The sequence below is a fragment of the Gambusia affinis genome, linkage group LG15 (assembly GCF_019740435.1).
Source record: "Gambusia affinis linkage group LG15, SWU_Gaff_1.0, whole genome shotgun sequence".
Lineage (NCBI taxonomy): Eukaryota > Metazoa > Chordata > Actinopteri > Cyprinodontiformes > Poeciliidae > Gambusia > Gambusia affinis.
Genome location: NC_057882.1, coordinates 20,490,550 through 20,513,452, shown reverse-complemented (window position 1 = coordinate 20,513,452; position 22,903 = coordinate 20,490,550). Strand labels below are relative to the sequence as shown.

The following is a 22,903-nucleotide window of genomic DNA, read 5'->3' as shown; positions in this document are numbered from 1 at the left end:
GCATCTTGCACCAAAGTGCTGCATAACATGAATTATAAATTAAATATAAGAGAGATACCAACACAAAAACATATTGAAGCCTCAGTAGGTAAATTCTATAATAAAAATGTTTTTTACATCTTGTTAAAACTTTCACTATGTCCTGACAGTGTAATATAAAACAGATGATCTGTCTACTCTGCCTCCTCCCTGTGATCCTACTGTTATCTGCAGAAATACACTGCTCAATCAGAAACAACCAATCAGAACCAAAAGGAGGGTCTTAGCGCTGTCAATCACTCTTGCTTGCACGCTGCTCAGTGTAAGCACGTATAAGCTCAAGTTTGCTGATTTTTTGCAGCTGATATTTGTAGAGAAACAACCTAATATTGCAGAAAAACTGTTTATCTGCCATCATCGGTGGCTGTGCTAACTTGCCTGCACATTGACTGAAGGCTCTGTGGTAGCAGGAGCTGTAGCACTGCTGAAAGCAAGTGGGAGGGTGTGAGCAGTGCATGATTGACAGCGCTAAAATCCTCCTCCTGGCTCTGATTGATTGTTTCTGACCAGGAGTGCTACATTTCTCAAGATGCCAATAAGAGAACAGGGAGGATTTTACAAAGGTTATCTATCTCATAATATAAGGACATAGACACACATTTAACAAATATGTAAAGTCAGTGGATAAAATAAAATAAAAATCCCACAAATTATGAAAAATAATTAAATCATACAAATTAGGTTATTAAGCTGTATTTGATTCAAAAGTCAAAATGTAGAGTTGGGATTTTAAAAGTTCACAATTTTAAAAGTTGTTTTTTATTAGACTTCCAAACATTGAGACATTTGGCCATAATTTTTATATGTATGATTTTAAAGATCCTTTAAAGAACTATGTATTTCACTCATCACACATCAATCTAAAAATCAATTACCATGAATAAGACAAACAATAGCATTACAAAGAAAATGCTCAACTAATGGCACAAATATTCCCACCTGCTTTTGTTGCAGCACGGATCACTCCCACCGCCGTGCCTCTCAGAACATCCTCAGAAACCGTGAAGAAATACTGTGCCTGTTCAAAAATGGGAGATGCCACAGAACCTCCCACCACGCTCACATTGACTCTGGCATTAACTGGTGCTGTCAGACCGCCGCCATCCTCGGCTGATATCACCATTGAAATAACCGTGTTGGATTTACCATGGAGTGAACGGGACAAAGAAATGACTCCTGCAAATACAGAAAATTTTTAAAAAAGTGAAAAATTCTTTCATCTTAATTACAGACAGCTTCACAGCCAAGATCAAGACTGTACAAACGAAATATATTTCTTTACAATTCTTGTTAAGTTATTAATAGTTAATTAATCGATTAATTAATTACTTTTTTTGTGTGCCTTGATGACAATTAAACTCTGCTGGAGTCAACTATATGAACTGACTGGTTCTTATTATGTTCAATACATCGTTTTATGTTTCCTAGAATTAGGAGTAAAGAAAAATGTAATAAATAATGAAGAGGAAATGAAATACCTGGCTCGGTTTGGTACAGTTTGCAACCCGAAATTAAAAAATGGTCAGCATTTTTAAGCTAAGATATTTTTCCTTTGGTTGGTTGTTTATTCTTGTCTTCAGCAAGAAAATCATACAAATGTGATTCGTTATGCCAAACAATTTACAGAATCACAGTAACACTGACAATAAACATAATTATTGAAGTGCATTTGAATCAAAATTGGTCCAGTTAATGTAAATATGAGTTCTTTATACTGTCTTCCTCTGTCTTGAAGTTTAAATGCAGGGAGGGAGTTAGTTTAAATATTTAGTTATTGTTGCCTCATCGCTGCCTCATAAAGTAAAATCACCTGTGTCTTTGTTGAGAGTGAAGAAAGTGGAGCCTCCTCCAGGAACTGTGCGGTAGGTCACCTTGCCGTTTTGTCCAGCATCAGGGTCATTGGCTGTCACCTTCACCACAGAGGTTCCCGGGGCACTGTGGGTACTGAGACTGACCGTGTACACAACTGGATAGAAGGTGGGCCGGTTGTCATTGATGTCCACCACAGTGACCCTCACACGAGACACAGAGCTCAGACCACCCTGTATGAATAAAACAATAGTTCATTCAACAGTTTCTGCATTCATATATGTAGGAAAAGAACAGTTCTCATGAAGTACAGAGTGTAATATGACAGCATTTTCTGGCTGAACACTTAAAATGAATCAAAGTTAAACTTGGGGAAATAAAGTTTTAGTTACGTAGCTGTGCAGTACATCACCACAGACAGCATACTATTTGCTTTGTTTTGTGTGCCTTGATGACAGTCGAGTCTTTTATTGAAAACTCCAACAATAAATCTGAGCAGTTCTAAAGAAAACCAGAGATATGAGCTCTTTGTTGACAATCCCTTAAATATGAAGCCATTCAAATGTCGTGTTTGTCAACAAAGAAACAGGTTTACACTGTAACTGCAGGGTTTGGTGGATGGGAATGGTGGATGTGCAGTGATTTTCTGATACGCAGAAAACCACTGGAAGGACTTATTTTTTATTGCACAAAAACCGCAGATTAGATTCAGTTTCACATGTGTCCAGTGATTAAATGATACTTATCCCCACTCCTTCCTGCATTTCCTGTTTTTCACTGATTGCTTTGCCATCCTGTTGCTCCCTTTGATTCTTCAAGTCAGTAAAAAGAAACAGCAAGCTGGGCTCTGACGTGAGCGTCACTTTGATCAGATTTATTTTAGCGCAGTGGGACACATCTTTGGTTTGTCTACAAATTCAAAATTGATCAAAAGTTGTTTTTTTTATGCCGAAAGATTGTCTTTTGTCACAAGAAATCTGATACCTTCTCCTACAACAAATCAAGTTATTTTACTTTTTAAAAAGTTTACTTTAGCTCTAAATATTAGTTACGAAATATCTAGTTATGACTGCTTAATGGAGAAGGGACAAATTATTCCCATTAGACTAATAGCTTTTTGATAGATTGGTTGATTTTTGCCTTTAAAATAATTCAACAAAGCATTCATGTTTATTCATGCTACAAGATCTATAAGTAGTGTTTTAGCTTGGGAAAATTTGTAAACTAGTACTGTTTACAGGTTCAAATTTAAGTATCAAGGTAATTTTAAACACTAGAGATATAATAGTAATAGAGGAAATGGTCTCTTACTCCATCTGTTGCTGTCACAATTAGATCAAACTTGTCCAATCCCTCATCCCTATCCAGAGCTGTGCTGGTACATAGCTGGCCCGTCTCCTTGTTAATGGTAAAGGGAAGTGTGCCTCCAGAATTTGAACCCAGGGTGTAGGCTATGGTCCCAAAAGAACCTCGGTCTCCATCTGTAGCTGATACCTGATAGAAAAGACACAACACTTAGGAAAAATACACACAGGCGTCAAATTGTTCATGCTGTACAATATCATGCTTGTAAAACCAGAAAGGTTTGGGTGAAAGAAATTTTTCCTGTGTCACAGTTTTAATACACAAACAGAGAACCTTTGCATATCACAATAGCATACCATAATTCAGTCAGCTCATAGGCATGTACAAGTGCTCCTGGTCAAATATCACATATCACAGAACTACTTACTATGATTTCCAGAACACCATAAAAAGAGCATCTGTGCAAGTAATCCACTTTATTACACTCCATTATAGATCCCAGATTTGTCAGAAATGTAAAAAAGACAAAAAGTTAAACTAAAATACAAATACATTTCCTCTTTGGTCTGTTTTGAAATGTGGCATTTCAAAACGTGATTTTATTTTGTAGGGTGTCTGAGTCCAGACATGAAAATCAGTTCAACACTTGATCAAGCGACATTAACTGCAATGAAAAACACTTTTTTAAATGACAAACAAGAAGAATATAAAAAATAGGACTCCAGCTGAAGACACAGTTTAATTATTTTTTCCTAAAAGTGCCAACAAACTTCCATAAGTAATGCCATTGTCAAATTAAATTAAAAACTAAAAATTGTGGTAAGGAAATGCCTATTTAGAAATTTGAAGGTCTAACTTTCTTTAGGAGTCATGCTGCTGATTTATTTGCAGTCAGTTGTCTGACTTTGGCCCAATAAAATAAACAAGTCTTTTGCCTGATAAAGACATTATCTCCACAGGATATGTTGATTAAAAACTATCAATATTCGTTAATCATGTCTTTAACAGGAAGACCTGGTAGATAGCACCATTTCCTCACAGGACGAGGGTTGAGGTTTCAAATCCGGTCTGCATGTAGCTTTTGGATGTTATTGTAGGAGTTTACTCTGGATAATCCAACACAATGTTGTTAATAATTATAATAACCACACGGCCATAGTTGCTTGTTGTCTGCATCTCTGCATTGGCCATGTGAGGTACTGGTCACACGTCCAGGGAATGCTACTTCTTTCACTTGGTGAGTGTTATCTATAGAGAAATTAGCTCTGAAGATAGATGTCTTCAGATCAAGTTCTCCATGCAACTGGTACTTAGGTGAATACCCGGAGAGATTAAGGGCAGTTTATGTAGCCCAGTGTTGTGACGGCAGCTACAGTCTATGTCTGATTTTCCAACATTTCTTTGAGTTCCCAGGGATCTCACAGCAGAGTACAGCTGCAGAATATTAGGAAATTACATGATGCTATTATTATTTTTAATCTTGATGATATGAGTTCACTCCACATTCTTCTAACTCCTCATTTTTACCTCTGTCATTACAAATGCTTCCAACAGTAACTGATCTTTAGCTTCTTGCATGCTAAAGTTGTGTCAGATTTGAGTTTCTTTTAAATGTCACTACATTATTAGCATGCAAAATGCAATGAATAAATAAAAGCTTACCGATGTTGAATAACTTCAGGAAGCAAAAAATGGTCTTTCTGAATTTGGAGAGAAACTCCTGAAAATATTGCCCACATATTCTTTCACAAATTATTGGACCCTTTTTTATTTTTACCGCTGAATTACTTCCTGGACTGAAACATTTTTCTATCAATTTTCTATTTAAAGTACCATTTAAATTATTTTCATTTCCACTTGTACATTTCTATAAAAATGAGCCTTCTTAGAGCTGATTTGATCCATTCGTTATTTTTCACTTCAAATCGTTCTTTCTACTTGGCAAACTTAAAAGCTCCCCCTTGTGTATATGCAGAAGTTCTGACAAATCTAGGAAAAACACTCAGAAATTCCATGACAACAATGATTTCTTTGGAACACAGAAAAGGGGAAATGTCGTGTTTAGGCAAGGGTCTGGCTTTTTAATGTAGTTTTGTGGTGTTTATGGTGCTCAGATGTTGAAACCTTGAAGCAAAGCCAAGATCCGCAACCTCCGATAACATCAATCCTTCACTGTCACTGTCATAGTTGTCAACAGCTGGAAATGATGTCTGTTAAACCTGCAGTTTCAATTTTATCTAGTTTTTTTACATTTCCAGAAGTCTGTTTCATACACATCCCTTCGATGAACATTTAATTTAAGCTGTAGTCTAGAAAATGCATTTGATTTACCAGTTTAAAATTATCCCTTCTCATCGTGTACTTTTACTTTCAACAACTGACTGAATTAAAGCCTCCAATAAATATTGTTGATGTTGCTTTACTGAACCTCTAACTTACCCCCTTTTCAGACACATACTTTCACTGGCCACTTTCTGAGATACACTAGTTCAGTTGTATATTATAACATTTGACAAATCAGCCAACCACATGGTAACAACTCAATCCCCACAGGAATCTTTAGGAGAAGATGACTCTGTGAAGTGTTAATGAAGCATTAGAATGAGGAGAAAATAATTTGAACATACATCATTGACTCTAGGCTACAGCAAATCTGAAGGTAAATGGGGCTCCAGTCTGATATTAGCAAAATAGACGTAAAAGAACCAGGTGTTGATTTGATTTTTGATTTACAAACATAAGCATTGTTTTTAAACCTAGAAATATAGACGCAAGATAAATTTTTTCAGAGTTTATTTTATTGAAGGACTGAGTTCTGGATTTGAACCCACCCTGGCTCTGAAACCAACAGAGAAAACAAACACATATCCGACGGGATACTTCCTCTTGTTCCACCAACACATCTTCACCATTATGCACACCTATTGGCTGCAGACAGACAGAGACCCACAGAGAGTTGTTCATAAACAAGTTAAAACAGGGCTATTAGGACAATTTCTTAGGGAGTTGAATCGCTCTAGCCAAAGCTAGACAATTAGGTTTTTCTGAGAAGTCTTAATCTGCTTTCTTCATTGGTCTGAACCGGATGTATGGGGCTTAGAGATCATTAGTGGAACTTCCGTTAAAGTACAGTGTTGGGACTAACACTATCTTCTGCGACGAACACTTTTGTCTAAGTGTTCGTCATTTCCTCCTATCTGTCTGTGATGGATTAGCCACCTGTGGTGATGGAGTATTGCGTGACTTTAGATTACACACATACCACCCACATATGATCAGGATCCTTTTCACTTAATCTAATTAAAATGATTTTAACACCCACAACATGCCACCTGGTCATGAAGTGACTTCATTGTCACCTCTGACTTTAAAGAAGATTCCAACTAAACATAGCAAATACGCCACCTTATTTATAAAAAACAATTAAAAAAGCTTTAACGCAGTTGATGTAAGCACACTTGGAAGTAATTCTGTAGACTGAGTCATCCGTGGGAAAGAACTTGTAACACTGCTGGAGTAAAAGTAGAACACTAATTCTCCACACATTAAACTTTAATGTTACAGATTCTTCATGCTGGAAAAAAAAAACTGCAAAAGAAATACAGAGTTGGACAAGAAATTCTAACCATCGGAGTTATGACAGGAAGGAAGGAACAGGAGCATGTAGAGATTATTTCTGTTATCAGGATTGCAGCAGCATTGTGAGACTCAGTCTAAACTGCACAAGCCAACAGGAACATTTAATTTGGTACCAAAAACTGCTTACACTTAACTTTGTCTCTGTCTTTTCAGCTCATATGTAAATTTCAGAAGGCAAAAGAAGGTAATCCAGAAAGAGCTCAGGCTTAGCAAGTCTTCATAAATCTGGTGTGTTAGACTCAGAGGAGCCTGCACCCTGATCACATGACAAGTCTTCCAAACTTCAGACTGCAAAATCATTCCTCACAGAACTCTTCTTCATCGTAGAAAGGTAACCATACAAGCACAGAGCTTGGAGAAACTGCCGTTAAAAATGAGCCATGCTTAAACAAGTTTTTAGATCTTCTAAAAAGAAGATTTTTTTCTTCTTTGTTGCATTTCTACTTATTATGTTTTACCCATTCATCCTATTTATTCCTGAGGTAATTTTGTACTGCTGCTCTTTTTCAATTTCTCCATTCTTACTTTCCTCTCTGATATTGTTAAATGTTTGGACAACTGAAAATATGCAGCATCAGAAGAGTGGTCGCAAATTGGAGTAATAGTCTTGCAAGACACGATTGGATCTCTGCTTGATAAATTTGAAACTCTAATGGGAAATATCAGAAATATCTGATTATGCTGTAACATATTTATTTATTTATCTTGTTTTTAATTTTTAAGTAGCTGTGATCATATAGCAGTTTGAAAATGGAATCCATCTATGCTGTACAAATAGACACCATTTATTCACAACAAAAGGAATCAAGAGTGTGGATGGGTTGATAAGCAAAACTAGTCATTTTGAGTTGGATGAAGTTAAAACACTCATTTACCTTTTTTTCCCACTCATGTTCCCCTCACACATTCCTTTTCTCTCCAGTGAGCAGCCTAATAGCATTCCGACATCTCCAAATTAATTTCTGTTTCTCTCTTGCCAATGAGTTCAAGGTCTCCGGGTACAGTTAAGATATGTGACATGGAAGGAGGGAATGGAGGAGAAGGTGGGAGATGGAACGAGCAATAGGGAGAATAGTTTGGCAGAGGAACAAAAGGCCAGGGATAATGATAACACAAGACCTTGAGACGGGAACTAGGAGGACCAAGGCCTCATCTCCCAACCCGCTCAATCTCCATTCCTCCCCTGAGCTCCCCTTTTCTGTCTAAAGACTCTTGCCCATTTTCTGTCCTCTCTCGCGCTCATTCTTTCAGCACCCTATTACAGCAAGTGCTTGTTGTCTTTCATGTGGAGTTCACGGCTGGAAATGATTAGGCCCATCAAGCCTTCCAAAGAGAGAGAGGGAGGGAGGTGAAACAGGCAGCGAGAGAGAGATTGATTTCTATATTTGGAAGAAGGAATGGTTAAAATTATCAATGAACATAATAAGGAATGATGGTTGCCAAAAACTCCCTAATGCTTGTAGTTTATTGCACGCAAAGACAGAAATATATGTAGATGAAAGGTAAATAGCTGTTTTTACAGCAGAGTAACATGAGGACATGGGATGTGATTAAAATTTTCCTTTGGGCAGCATCTTATGTAAAAAAAAAAACTGAAAAAAGAAGTGTCACAATACATTCAGTTCGGAGAAAGGAACAATACAGGATATTGTGTATGAGAGATTGGACATTTTGGCAGTATGATGTAGGATTTTCTAATATCTTTCAGTCCTATTAGAATTCACTATATCTCATTTATTTCACACTTGTGTTCCATGTAAGCATCAAATGCATCAAGATACAACAGTCAGCATTATCTGTACAGCAGTGTTGGTGCTTCTAATAGAATAATTTATTTTAAAAATCCAGTAATTTCTTTTGAATTATGTTATATTTAAGTATTCCTTCACCTTGTAAACAGAGGTGTGCTTTTAGACACAACCCTGCAACTTGTCCGGTTTGGCAAGCTCCACTTGGCTCGGTTTTACAGAAATAGGGACGTGCACCACCAATTAAACATAGTTTTAAGACAGCTCCACCATAATAAGACTGATAGGTGCTACTCTCTTATTTTCCACACAGAGTTATCTTGTTTTTTTGTTTGTTTGTTGTTGTTGTTTTTTTTTGCCAGGTGGTTCAATTCGCAAATATTCATATGTTTCTTTGCTGTGAGTGAGAGAGAAGTATTGTCATTTTTAGCCAGCTAGAGAAAATTCTAGTCACTTTTTGGTATCTCATGAAAATTACATAACATTTTAGGCATAATATAGCAGAATGTCTCTGCAATTCTTGAGAACTTTTAAAAGCCTTGACAGTATGTAGCAAAAACCCATCACTTGGTCTAAAACCATCAATCGTCACTTTGATTGGCAGCTTTGTGTTCAACTGACTACCAATCATTCTGAAGTTATGCCTCTTTTTTTTTTACTCTGCTGCTCTAGGTTTAACCGTTCAGACACACAAGCAGATTTAAATTATAATTGGTGGAGCCTAAAATCCCACAAAAATGTAAGCAGGAAAACTGTCCCAGTTGAAGCCTGTTACCAGTAACACCAGAGCTCACCAAAAATATGTCTCCCTCAGAATGAGCAAGTCTTTTGAAACAATAAATGTGAAATTGGAGGAAGATTAAATCAGGATGTTGTCGGAATGAATGTTGAGGTAAAGTCTAGTGATATTCTTTTGCATGTCTCTGCAGTGTTGTTAGATGTCTAGATGCAAGCACTCCACCTATTTAATAGCAACTTATAGTGAATCGACTTGGTCCTGATTAGAGGTTAGATCAGTCAGTTTTTTTCCTGAAGTACTGCGAAATATTAATAGCTGTCTAAACCCCGCCTTTCTGTCTGTGGTCAAAGGGTCAGTAAGGGGAACTCTGGCTGGTGCGACAGCTGCCTGTAACAGATCTGGGCATGTGTGAAAATACCAGGGAATTTTATTGTGGCAATCTACTAACACAGATGCTAATAGGGAATTTTGAATTAGGTGTTAACACTAAGGGGGAAATGTACACATTTACCACTTAGAGAGACTGTGCTATAGTTGTTAAATGGTCCTGTATGTGTTCACAGTAGACATAATATGGTCCACAATTGTTGAGACTCTTTAAGGACCCAATTAGGGAAAAGAACATTACACTCCTGGAAATGATCCTTCATCAACAGTCGGTAGATTCAGCTGAGGGGTTTATTAAAATTACTCGTATTGATTAACTCTCTTTTAAAAATATCAGACTATCTCAAAAAGTAAATCCAATGTTATAATAAGAGAGGAAATTGAAATTTATGACAGTAAAGCTTTCTCTCAGCCATCATATTTCCTTCATGCAGAGAAGTTACTACTGTACTCTATAGAGTAAGCAACAATTACCACTCATTGTGTCGCAGTTTTAAATTTCCTTCAAAATGAGAAGAAAATAGTAATTAGGAAGAATGAGAGCACACAGACAGACTGGAGTTGGACCTCAAACTGAGGTCTGCTGTCTGAGACTGTCTAAGCTGGCGGCTTTTTGGATGAATGAGGGTACATATGATGAAAAGTGAGAGGTGCACTGTTGCCTCAGGGAAACCGCCCTGTGTCATTTTAATTCCTCTAACTCATCAGCAAAAGCAGAAAGATTACAGATGTGTTTAAGTAGATACATCTGTGTTTCAGCACATATGAGCACTGGAGATTGACATTTTTGGGGCATTTCAGTGGTTTGTGTTTGACAAAGAGATAAAAAGAGAGAGGAATCTGCTTTGTTGCTTCTATAAATCAAACACCAGAGGAATGCAATTTAAAAAAAAAAAAGTTTTGAAGCTTTCAGACCACAGGAGTAATATTTCTATGAGAAATGGATTGGTTGTTGGTTAAAAGTACTTACATACTGAAAACAGAAAAGCAACAAATCTTATGTAGGGCAACAAATAGTCTCAAATAAATTACTTACCTCATACATCTTTTGTCCACTACCAATAGCAATACATCTGTAAACTATTTACACAACCAACATGAAAATATGTAATGTCAATGCTGGATTACATTAAAATTTAACATAATTAGAATACAGTAATGACTAAAAGAGAAAAGAAAAAAAAACATTCATTATGTTCTTCTGAATACTGTACTGTAGTATGTATGCAAATTGGCAACTGTTTTACGAGATTTAGAAAGGATTTATGTTTTAATACGAAGAAACAGAAGGGAGTTCTGATTGCTGGTATTGACTGATCCATGTCTCACAGCCAAAATCTCAGAGAGGATGAGATCAATGCAAATTTGAATTATCTACCTTGATGACAGCTTCTCTGGGGAGGATAGCTCCCTTGGAGATTTAAACTGGTCTCGAGCAGATTCTGTCATCAGCAATTCTCTGCTGAATGTGCATCTTTTGTCAGTATGCTAAATGGCAACCTACATGTTGAGCTCCATGCTTTTGCTTTGGGGTTTCAGTTCTGCACTCCTTTATTGTCACAGTTCTTCATTATGTAAGTTTTGGACTTCAAATAACTAACAATTACTTTGTCTGCCTGTTTTCTGCATTTGGATTATTCTCCGCAACATATGACATGAAAGTTTTTGGGGACTTGCAGATATGTTTATTCCCTGGACAATATTCTGGCCATTGAACTTAAACATTTATAGGTGGTGAACACACACCAAACCACAAATGACAACAAAATATGCATTTTAGGAGCAGGGAGCAGAGAGTACACACAATTCAGTGATAAACCATCAGTAGAGAACTTGGGGGAGCAGCTGGCAGGTGGGTTTCATTGCTTGAGGCCACTTCAGAAGTGAACAGAGGTACATTGCTGTCCGTCACTGACCAGGTGAAGAAGCATCTTGGTCAACAAAGGAAAGAAAAATGGAGCCTTTTGACCAGAGGCCAAACTTTTCCTTATAAAACATGTTCTTTAATTTCTCTTAAAATGTATTTTGAGCAGTGATCCTGAAGACAATGGCAGAGAAAAACCACCATATTTTTCAAATGTTCTCCACCAGAAGCCCTGAATAAGACAAGGAAAAAAGGCAGACCCACAGAGATAAACTCCAAGAATGATTTGTCATTGCCACAAACATTCCTTGTTTCTTACTCCTGCAGAGCTGCCGCTGTTAGAGAAGCATTGGATCTGTTGCCAGATGGCAGTCTTTAACTCAAAGACTTATTACATCATTCACCCATTACCATCTGTACCCAGTGGCAACGAAAACAATAAATCTAGCAAACTTGACTTAAGGGACTCTATACTGACATGTTTCCATTTCAAATTGAATCACAGGGACCAAGCTACATCTGATTGAACCCAAGTGTTTATGAGTGCAGAAGAGGACAAAAGCTTCCAGGCCAGAAGACTTTCTATAAAATAATGATAGGTTAGTGTAATTGTGTTTCTCAACCTACAAACAAAGATGTGGCCATGCAAGAGGCCACAAGTGTGTTTATAAGTTATTATAAACTTTATTATAACTTTATTGAGGACAGGTTAAATTTGCCCAACCCAAACAAGAATGATTACAGAACACAAATCCAATTCCAATTTGACAATATTCACTTTAGGGGGAATGTTATTGAAAAGGGTGCATGGGAGCACACACAAGTCGTGTGTGAAAGATAAAATTAATGTGAGTCATAAAGGGTCAAAGGGGAGCTCTGTTTCCAGCTGTGCTTTTCTTTTGCTCAACAGATGAGCCTCCATGTGTGTTTTGTGTGTGGGTGGTTAACAAGTCACACATGATGGGGTCTGAATGTAATGGTGACACCTGTTATTCTTGTGCAAGTGGAGAATAGTTATAGTATGAATAATACAAATTTATTTGTATTTGCAGCAGAAAACTAACTATAAAAGAAATTTGTCATTTGAAACAATATGCTAATTTATGTCTTGTCATTTTTGTTAAGAGTAACATGCATCACATAACAGATCCAAACAAATGTGCATTTTCTCTCCTAAAAACCGCTATTTGTGTTTTCCATGTACCGTCTTCTCTTTGTTCTTTGTAAAATCTTCCATCCATTACCTCAGGGAGGCCATAAAAAGCCTAGCATCTGGTATTCCTTAATTTTACCACAAACTGTGAAAATCATCTGTTTAGCTTTGCTTATGTCCACCTAACAAAAAAGTAGGGAAAAAAATTGTGTTTGTGTATTTTTTAGCAATGCTTCTTAATCCGCCCATTCAGTCCAGTTTACATAGTGCTGTATTTGTAAAATAAATAAATAAATTTTTAAAAAGCTGAGAAAATGCCATATGAAGTCAGTTTCAAAGATAAAAATTTTATTCTGCTATTATAAACCAAATTCTCCTCCATAAACAGCTAATAAACTGATCTAATATGTTTGTTAATTTCAAATGTTTGGAAGTTTGTTGACGGTAAGAAACACAGAATATTTATAAAACTGCACATTCTTTAGTATATTTTGAAGTGATTATTTGTCTAAAAATAAGGGCATATGGTTGCTTCCCTTTAGATACAGTATTCTTAATCTTTACGATTGAGGTCATACTTACAGAGATAAAAATCTGTTGTGGTGACAGCAGTCATGTGTTCCATAAGGTTCCAACGATAAGCAGTGAAGACCAGCAGCTGATAATAGTGGATGTTTGACTACCAATTGAAGTAACTCGATTGAGCAGATGGGGCGACTGTCCTCTACTATAACTGGATTAGTCCCTCACTGAACTGAGACTGAACCACATCAAGAGTCAGACGCGGGTCATAGGTTGTGGATGTGGAGGCAGAGGTTTTTGCCTTAGTGCTCATTAGCGGTGCTGTTTATGACAAGTCATGACTAAACATGAGGAGTAAATTAAATTCTTAGATGGTTAAACTATTTTAGGCCATTTCAAGACTCTCTGTCTTAAAAGTTGGGCCACAGCACATGACATGTCAGAGCCTTAAAAGTCGTTAGCAGCGATAAACAAATAAAATGCACACGCAAACACACGCATGCTAGGGGGCTAACTTCAAATCAATGCTCCGACATCTTAATGAGTTTCATTGATTAAATTGATTCTTCTAAAGGTTCCCGAGAAAAGTCATTATGATCAATCATTGAAATCAATGCTGTCCAAATGGCAAAACAACTAAAAGACTATATTTTTAGAATGCCAGTTCATGTTGGCTTGCTCAATATTAACAGAATGGAAGTTTCTGCTTAGTGTTAACATCTTTCATCATAAATAAATCAGTTATACCAAGAGATCTCAGAGAAAATATCAAGACTGTGACAATGTGTTAAGTTTTTGGCAAATGTGCGGACAAAGTTTGTTTTAGGGGTCAAATTAATGGTGGTGGCAGCATCATACTGTCAAGTTACTTTTCTTTGGGATGGAGCTGATTAGATGATTAGAGTTCATGGGAAGATGATTTGATCTACGTACAGGGCAGCTGTGGAAGAAACGGAAATGACGTGAGACTGGGGCTAAAGTTCACCTTCCAGCAGGATGACAACTGGCTATGATCAAAGCATATTTTTGGCTTAGAAGGGCTCAGTCAAAGCCCAGACTTAAATCATAATGTAAATCTCTGGCAAGATCTTCCAATTCACAATTATACACCACTTTATGTTGGTCTGTCACATAAAATTTCAATATCACAGTTACACGTTTAAGTCTGTAGCTGTGATGTGACAAAATGCTAAAAATGCTCAGAGATTACAAATACTGCATATTGCATAAGGCAACGTATACAGTAATCCCTCGTTTATCGCGGGGGTTATGTTCCGAAAATGACCCGCGATAAGTGAAATCCGCGAAATAGAAAACTTTTTTTTTTTTTACAATTAGCAACTATTACATGTACTGTATACAAATACAGTGACTCACGTGTAGGCCGTTTCACTGCTCTTCAGACTGGGCCGCTGCATCCTGACTGCGCTCTGCAGTGTTCTCTTCTTCGAAATTACAAGATAATTTGGCCAACTTAATGTTAATTTGCCAAGCTGTTTTATGTACGTACATATAACTGGACGAGACGACAAAATGATAGCACAATTCGTAGCATGTTTTGATACAAGAAGCGGGAGTGAGTTTTTAGCGAATCAGAATGCAGAGCACAATGCACCAAAAAAAAAAAAAAAAAAAGCATTATGAAAATCCGCGAAATAGCGAATCCGCGATAAGTGAACCGCGAAGTGGCGAGGGATCACTGTACTATAAATAGTGGAATAAATTGTATTAGACAGTCTGCTGTTAGACAGCTTGGGGGCATTAAAAACAGGTTTATCCTTTTTAAATTAATTTCCCAACTCTGCACATGTAAATTTATTATGAGCAAGTGCCAAGTAAGGCAGCCCTAATTCCTAGAACACCTGTTAAGTCACACTTTGTGCAGCACCAAATCCAGGTCATCTGAATTTTGACCATACATAGAAGTGGAGTCAAGTTATTCTGTGAATAAACTGTTCTGTCTAAAGCTGATTAAATGGTCTTTCTTCTTTGTACTTTTTTTCTTTACTTGTTCTCCACATCTCCATTCATCTTTTCTCATCAATTTCTTCTGAGAGAATCAAGTCAACTGCTCTTCTGAGTGCGTCACTGTTATTTATCTGTCACTGGTATTTCTGACGTAATGAAAGAGTCACTTGTGGCAGTAATATTTCAGTTGAATAGCAGGAGGTCTAGCAGATTAATGCAAACTCAGGAGGCTTCATTAGATCTAGAGACTTGGTAAACCCAATTGGTGACGTACAGAGGCTCAAGAGCATACATAAGCACACTCTTCCACTACTATTATGATCCCATCCTCCACAAGGAGCAAAGCCAACTGGAATTTCCAAGAAAAACAGGTTGGATATGCATGATGCAGCCCCGGGGTCAAAGACCCAGCCAACTCCTGTGGGGAGCAAATCAGGCACGGATAAAGAAAAGAGGGAGAGGGATGTGTGTGTGCTTGAGGAAGAGACTGGGGGTTAGAAAAGCGGGTGAAGTGGGTTAGCATGTATATACAATTGAAACCAGATATTTAAACGCAATGAATAAAAGCAGATATTGTTTTTTTTCCCTCATTATCCGACTAAATCTGTCCAAACCTTTGCTTTGTTGGATCAGTTTGAATGACCAAAATAGTTTCTTTTTCTTAAATTCCAGCATAAAAAATCTTTTTAGACAGTGTTCAAAGCTTCATTTAAATATACACATTTTGATATATGTTTGTAATATTTGAAAGATTTTTTTCTCCAATTTCTATGGAGAGGGTCAAATGTCTTGGACATCCTTCCATGGTTTTTTCACAAAAGCTTCATGGAGGTTTGGCCCATTCCTCCTGACAGAACGGGTGTAAATAAGTCAGGCTTTAAGGCTGCTTTACTCACAAGCCCATTTTCAACTCTGCCTACACATTTTTTATGGGACTGAAATCAAGGCTTTGTGATGAGTACAACACAAATGTTGACTTATCCTTAAGGAACTTGACTAAATTAGTGGTATGTTTAGGTGTACTATCCATATGAAAGACCAATTTGTGACCAGGATATGTAGAGATGTTTTCTTAATGTTTCCACTTAATTAAATTTCCTGAGGTTTCAATCTATGTAATAAATCAAACAGGCCCCATGTTAATCAACATAATGCTGCTAAAAATCACAGTCAAACTCACAGTTTGGATGGTGTTCTTGAGATTGCAAGCTTAATTGTTTTCCTCCAAATGGTGATGATGGTCATCATGGTCAAAGATTAAATTTTTTGTTTTATCAAACTACGGGACATGTATTAAAAATTAGGCTCTTTTTCCCTGTGTGTACTTCTGAACTGTAATTAGCCTTTTATGTTATTTTTGGAGTAATGGCTTTTTTGCTGTGGCCTCAAAAGGATGTGAGAGGACTTTCAGCCCATGTCAGTACAAAGCTTGTTTCATTGTGGACAATGACACTCTTACAAACTTCAGCCAGCATCTTCTCTTCTCATGATCATCTGCAAACATGAGAACATTTTGGCACCAAAGCCCATTCATACTATGCTCAGTGGACATTCCCACATACTTGTGAATAAGACGTTATTCACAAGTATATATAAGGAGTGTACTCCTTATATATTTGCTTATCTCACAAGTGTCCCTCCTTTTCACTAATTAGGCAATGACATCACCTAATTAAATAAAGCCCTTGTAATCCCACTGTATATAAATTAAAGAAAAATTAATTTTGAAAAATATAAAAAATATATTATACAGGTATCAAGGAAATAAAAGTAACTTTGGTAATCTTAACAAACCAAAAACAGAAAATTATTTACCTGATTTAGTGTCAGATTGATTTATTTATTTTTTTTTACTGTTCATAAACTGTATATTTATATCGTTAATAAAGTATCATTCCAAATAAAAAAATCAATACTATCAACAGAAAAACTGAAGGACGTTAACTGGACTAAGTTTGTCAGATTCCTCTATGTTCTGCAATAAAACTATAAAAGCTCTTTGGGTTTTAAAGGAATGCTGAGAGCTTAGACAGTTATTTTATCTGAATGCTGAGAAAAGGAAAATCTTAATTGCTGGAACGAAGGCAGAGATAAGTTGGAATGTAGATCAACTTAAAGCTGAGCTGCCTCCATGGCTTCAAACAAAGAAATAATGAGATTCAACTAAATGATTAATTGCTTGGCCCTCCTCACTCCATCTTTTCCATTGCATGTATCTGTAAATGCTTTCATTTACTGTGCTGAATTAGTTCCAGCCTCTGACGTCATCATGACAAAGAACAAAAAGGTTGACAAAATAAAACATTACGATTACCTCATCCCTCCAAAGAACAAGATAGAGAAAAAAAGCTCTTTACACTCCACAGTACATGCAAAAAGGAGCAGAACTCCCTATTTTCACTATGAAAGAATAAAAAAACAGCAGCAGGCAATGTTGTATGCTGACATTAATTATGGGGAGTCCGACACAGGACTTTGGAGATGATCAGTTGCAATGCGCCGCATAAATCATAACTGATCCAACATCGTTGTTTTAGACTGCAAAAAACAAAGGCAGTGGAAAGAGAAGGCAAGACTTACAGGGATGAAAGAGAGATTGCACAAATATTCATGATAGTGAGAGATGAGGTGATGACGTGAAGTGAAAGTGTGAGTGTGAGCAATAAGCATGCATGATGAGAGGTGCACAGGAAGGACACATGGGAGCTGAACTAATTTGGTGTTGTTGAGAAATGAAACAGAAGGTAAAGAAAGCCAAAAGAAAAGGGACAACAGAACACTATATTTGTTTGAAATATCCATAAAAGAGTGTTTCAAATGTATTTAAAATATTTGATTTTTGGTATTTTGATAAAGAAATAGCCTGGATATAAAGGTTGAGAGGCTTTACTGAGAATTAGATGGGAGATTATCCCAAAGTCATGGGGTAAAGAGACCTCCAGCACAGTAAGCCAAGGGGTTCAATGTGGGAGGGACTGTGTGAGATGCACTAAGCCACAGAATAATGAGAAATGATCTGGTCACAGCTACCACGTGGCTGGTCACACCAAGCCTATCTTGAAGTAAGATGAGGGTGGTGAGGGTTTTTAAGCTCAAAGGAACGTTGGGAGATTTGGCTTTCGAAATGGGAGGAGGGTTAAGCAGAAAGTGAGATGAGAGATGTACAAGGCACTACCAACAACACTCTTCAGTGTGGGAGTTGTTGCCAAAAGAAGAAGCCTCAAAAAGTTTTACTTTCTGGATAAATATGATGTTAAAGAAAAACCAGGATTGCAATGATTGCCTCTTTTTTAAAGCACTTATTTGACCTCCAAAAGGGATCCTCATTATGATATTATTCTTACCACTAATCCCCCCTCCCACCATCACCATCAAAGCTCAGATAGCAGCAGCATTCCTTAGCCAGCAAAGCTTTACCTCTCAAAGGGGGGGTCACATTTAGCTCGTCTCAGCACTTGCAAAGAAAATCACAGAGAGAAACTGATACAGCTGCAGAAATATAGTCAGGTGGGAATGGGATAAGATGCAACATCAGACAGTGGTTATTGGATAAAAGCAAGAGGTCCCTGTTGTATATAGTGGAGTCGTGTTTTATTACGTGGTGTTGACTCGGCACACTGATGCTGGCCCTGTCTGCTTTAAATATGATTGACACCAACAAGGAAGCGTGCTACAAGTAAACTAAACATTTCATGACAGTGTCTAATGCACAGAATAAGTTTTCACACTCATGGTAGAACTGTTGTTCCAAGGAATCAGAAACATGGCAAGATGTCTTGACTTTTATGGAATACTGACAAGAAAAAGTAATTGAGAAATGCAACAAAATTATGAAAAACTTTATTTACAGAACCTACTCTGGTTAAGTTACACCAAAAATTTTGCTCTACATTACTCTGAATTAATCCAAATAGCTTTTAGCCATAAAAAATAAAATGTTCTCCATCTTAACACTTTTACACAGTTACATACTACTTTGTGTTTGCCAATTACATCAAATCGAAATAAAATATTTTAAAGTTTGTGGGTGTAGCTTACAAAATGCAACAACAAAAAAACATTCCCAAGGAGTGAATACTTTTGCAAGGTACTGCAAGTACATCATGAACAGGGTTTTGGTTTTCTAAGTTAAAAGGATTGGTACTCCAGTGGCAAATATTAATCTAAGGTTAATTTTGGCTTCACTGAGCATTCTGAAAAATGCCCTCCAGATGACAAAGGCCTTTGTCTTAAAGTTTGAAAGAAGCATGAAAACAGACCCGTTTCAGTGACGAAAACAACAGTAACTGCTTCATTGATGTAAAAACAACACATGCCTGTAAATTTCACATCCCAAGCCCATTGCTCCCTCTGGGGCCTGTCAAAACATGCCTGTCAGACCAAGTTAACCACCAACTCTAAATGTACAATGGCGCCTTACATGGATAGCCTCCCTCTTGTTAAACCATATACACCTCGACAGGGTGTTTCCCTTCAAAGCTTTCACCTTCTCATGCCTCCATTTCCTTCTCAACTTTAAGATGTCTTGTCGAACTCACTCCCATCATCTAGGTCTTACTCTGTCCTTTTTTCTGCTGCCTTTTAATTGTGTTATTGACAATTTGTCTCTACAAGCGTGAGCTCCAAAGACAACATGTGCAATATTCTTTGCTGAGACCAAAAATTTAAAAGCTTGGTTCAACTGGCCGTTAAATAACAATGATTAGTCTTCCTTTTTCTTATTCTTTTCACCAATTATTTTCATCTTAATGCTAGTTTTGAAAAATTATGTTGTGTTTTTTTTGTCTGTTTCTAAAAAGACAGAGTGTCTGGTTATTTCCTATTCCTTCTCACTTTACTAAGAAAAATAAAAATAAAAGCAAAAATAACTGTGCTTGTTTAGCGGACCACAACTCTTTCTCTGCTGCGCATTCATGTCAGCAGTATCGGTGCAAAAAGTTGGAGCTACTTAAAATCAGACAGTTTTTACTGTAATTATCATCACATGAATTTATTTCTTAAGATTTGTACTAACACAGGAAATGTCACTAACATAAGCTTTAAAGCTCAATGTATCTGAACTTCAGACAGTATTGAAAAATAAAATAAAATTTTCAAATTGTTTTGAAACAAAAATGTTACTGAATGACTCAGCTGCCACAACTTTGGCAGCTGGTTTTCATGGCACTTTAAGGATGCCTCTGCTCTCTCAAACCTCTCCCACTGCACATTCTTGCTCCTCTTTGTCTTCTGCACTCTCCTCCTTATTTTATCTGCCCTACAGTGAGTGCCAGCCTCAGTTCTCTTTGTTCTCAACTAGGTGTGGCCGATAACTATAGGGGGCAGCAAACTCAGCAACCGTACTCATACTCCTTCACTGATTAGCTGCTTTGTTGCTGCTAATTTCCAGTTGTCAGAGTGGTACAATACAGAATGTGTGCAGGACTGCAAATATACCTTACAAGTGCTTGGGGCAAAAGATGCATACTAATTTAGGCTCAAGAGTGTAAATTAAAAAAACTGACACAACATGGACAACATAATTTTTTTTGTGCAAAATCCATGAAAACAAAATGAGAAAAGGTGCTTGTAGTTAGGACTGCAACACCAAAGACAGCTGCAATAAGCCTCGCATCAGAGGCACTGATGTTACATGTAATTGTTTGAGCAACATACTATAGACAGCATTGCACTGTTTATGGTGCTTTCTAGTACTTTTACTTTCTTTCTTACTCTATTTACAGTTTTACTTTTTTAGTTTTGTTTTGTTAGGACAAAGTAATTTCCGTGCGGGGACAGTTAAAGTATCCTTGTTTCTTGATTAATTAGTAGAGAATTTGCTGCATCATTAGAAACCCAGAATAATTTATTGCACAGTGTCAAATTAGGAAAAAGAAAACAAACAAAGAAAGAAAGGCTAAGTGGGGCATCACACAGTCAGATGCAGCAAAATAATTTGCCTTGAGTTATTCACCATCATCACTGTGCCTGACTAAGGTACCATAGCATGAGACATTTTAGCAAAAAAAGGTTTTTTTTGGGTTTTTTTTTTTAAATCAAACCTGAAAGATTGTGTAAGCATTCAACAGCTCTTGCACAGCACAAGGTGAAACATGACACAAATGAAAGTACACAATTCCAGTGTGCAGGGGGCCACACTTAAGCCCAATGAGTAGAATAAAGTAAATCTACACTCAGGGTTACTATACATTTTTCCTCTCAAAATTCCATACTTTAACAGACTTACATTTCTTGGATGTTTGCCAGCTTAACTACTTTATAAAATAGAAACACAAAAGTTCACTGACAACAGATATTTCTAGAGAGATCAGGCCCATGGTTCCAAGAAAAACCAATGGACAAATGGATGATTTGACAGATGGATGGATGTATGCATTGTATGGATGCCACAAACAGTGAAAAGACACATATTTTCCAGACTGCTAAGTAACATATTTCGTCAAAAATGAGCTAAAATGTGGCAGAATAACACTTCATTGTTGCTATATGGCAACACAAAACATTAATATTACATGAATTAACCACATTAATTGAAATTAATAAAAGAAAGATGCTAAGCAAACCCAGTTTAACATAAAAGTCTCTTCAAATCCCACTGGATTTGGATCTTTCATCGTTCCTGGCACTGAAAAGGAGAGCTAGATAAGGAAAAGAACTTAGTCAGTGCGCCTTTTTTTACTTGAACCTGCTTGCATCACGTCCTGCAGCACAATTTTCACAGCCTTCATCAGAGTGTGCAGCTGCTGAATGCAAGCGCTAAGCCAGATGTATCAAATGACACCACATTCAAAGCCTTCAGAGAAATTCACCCTTACTGGTATCACTTAATATTTGGAGATTAAGCAAAGATAAAGAAAAAAATAATTATTGGGTTTTGCTGATAAGCACCTGGTTGCCTGCATGACAATGAACTTAAAACAATACTATGGAAAAGAAGCAAGTTGGTAAGATCATTAACATTTTGAAATAGTGCGAAAGAGAACTATATCATTCATCCAGCAGTCACAATGAAGCCACTTTACTAGACCAAAAGCAGAATGTACACTGGAAAAGCCATGCTGAGACGCTTAACGTTTCAAACATAATGAGAAACAGAACTAGCCATGACTGTTAGGTAATTGGTCTTTCTAAATTGCCCTGAGGTGTGAGTGTGTGCATGTGTATGGGCGTGTGCAGGATTGTTTGTCTTGAGTGTAGCCCACATTAGAAAATCTGTCATAAATTAATTAAGTGTTAAAGAAAACCCTTCATTTCAGAAGTGTGTCATAAAAACTTGTGTTTAAAAGTCAGAACATCTAATCATTAAAATTTGAAATTTAAAAACATGTTAAAACTATAATATCTTACAGAGTTCAACAACCTATAGAATAAGTGGTTTTGAGTAACCTACACCCATCATATTGATTCCCACCCTTATTTTGCGTTTTGCCTTTCCAAGTTAGTGTAGGTACACAGTAGCAGCTTTGCTGTAATGGAAAAAGCATGCTAACCTTGGGCTTTAGGTAAACCTTGTGAGGAGACTGCGTATTTGATATAACAGCCAGTCGAGCAGAGGACTGACAATAGTTTCCCTGCCTAGCCTGAGTATTTTGGTATTAACAAGATCTGGAGTTCTAGCGAGCAGAGAAGTGAGACAGGATCCACAAGCTTGATTTGTTATAGTTTATTATTTTCTGCCCTCTGGGCATTCCTGAGATCTTCTGAACTGTCCTAAATTAAGTGTAACATTT

General features: G+C 37.0%; 1 protein-coding gene across 2 annotated transcripts in view; it reads right to left on the bottom strand.

The window, feature by feature from the left end:
- LOC122844487 (protocadherin-16-like) overlaps positions 1-22,903 on the bottom strand; it is an 84,418-nt gene that overhangs the window by 18,822 nt on the left and 42,693 nt on the right. For both annotated transcript variants that reach the window (XM_044139979.1, XM_044139980.1), the window contains exons 5-7: positions 3,160-3,342; positions 1,850-2,081; positions 979-1,215 (exon numbers count right to left, since the gene is read on the bottom strand). In XM_044139979.1, coding sequence (XP_043995914.1) covers positions 979-1,215; positions 1,850-2,081; positions 3,160-3,342 — 652 coding nt within the window. The remainder of the gene's footprint in view (positions 1-978; positions 1,216-1,849; positions 2,082-3,159; positions 3,343-22,903) is intronic.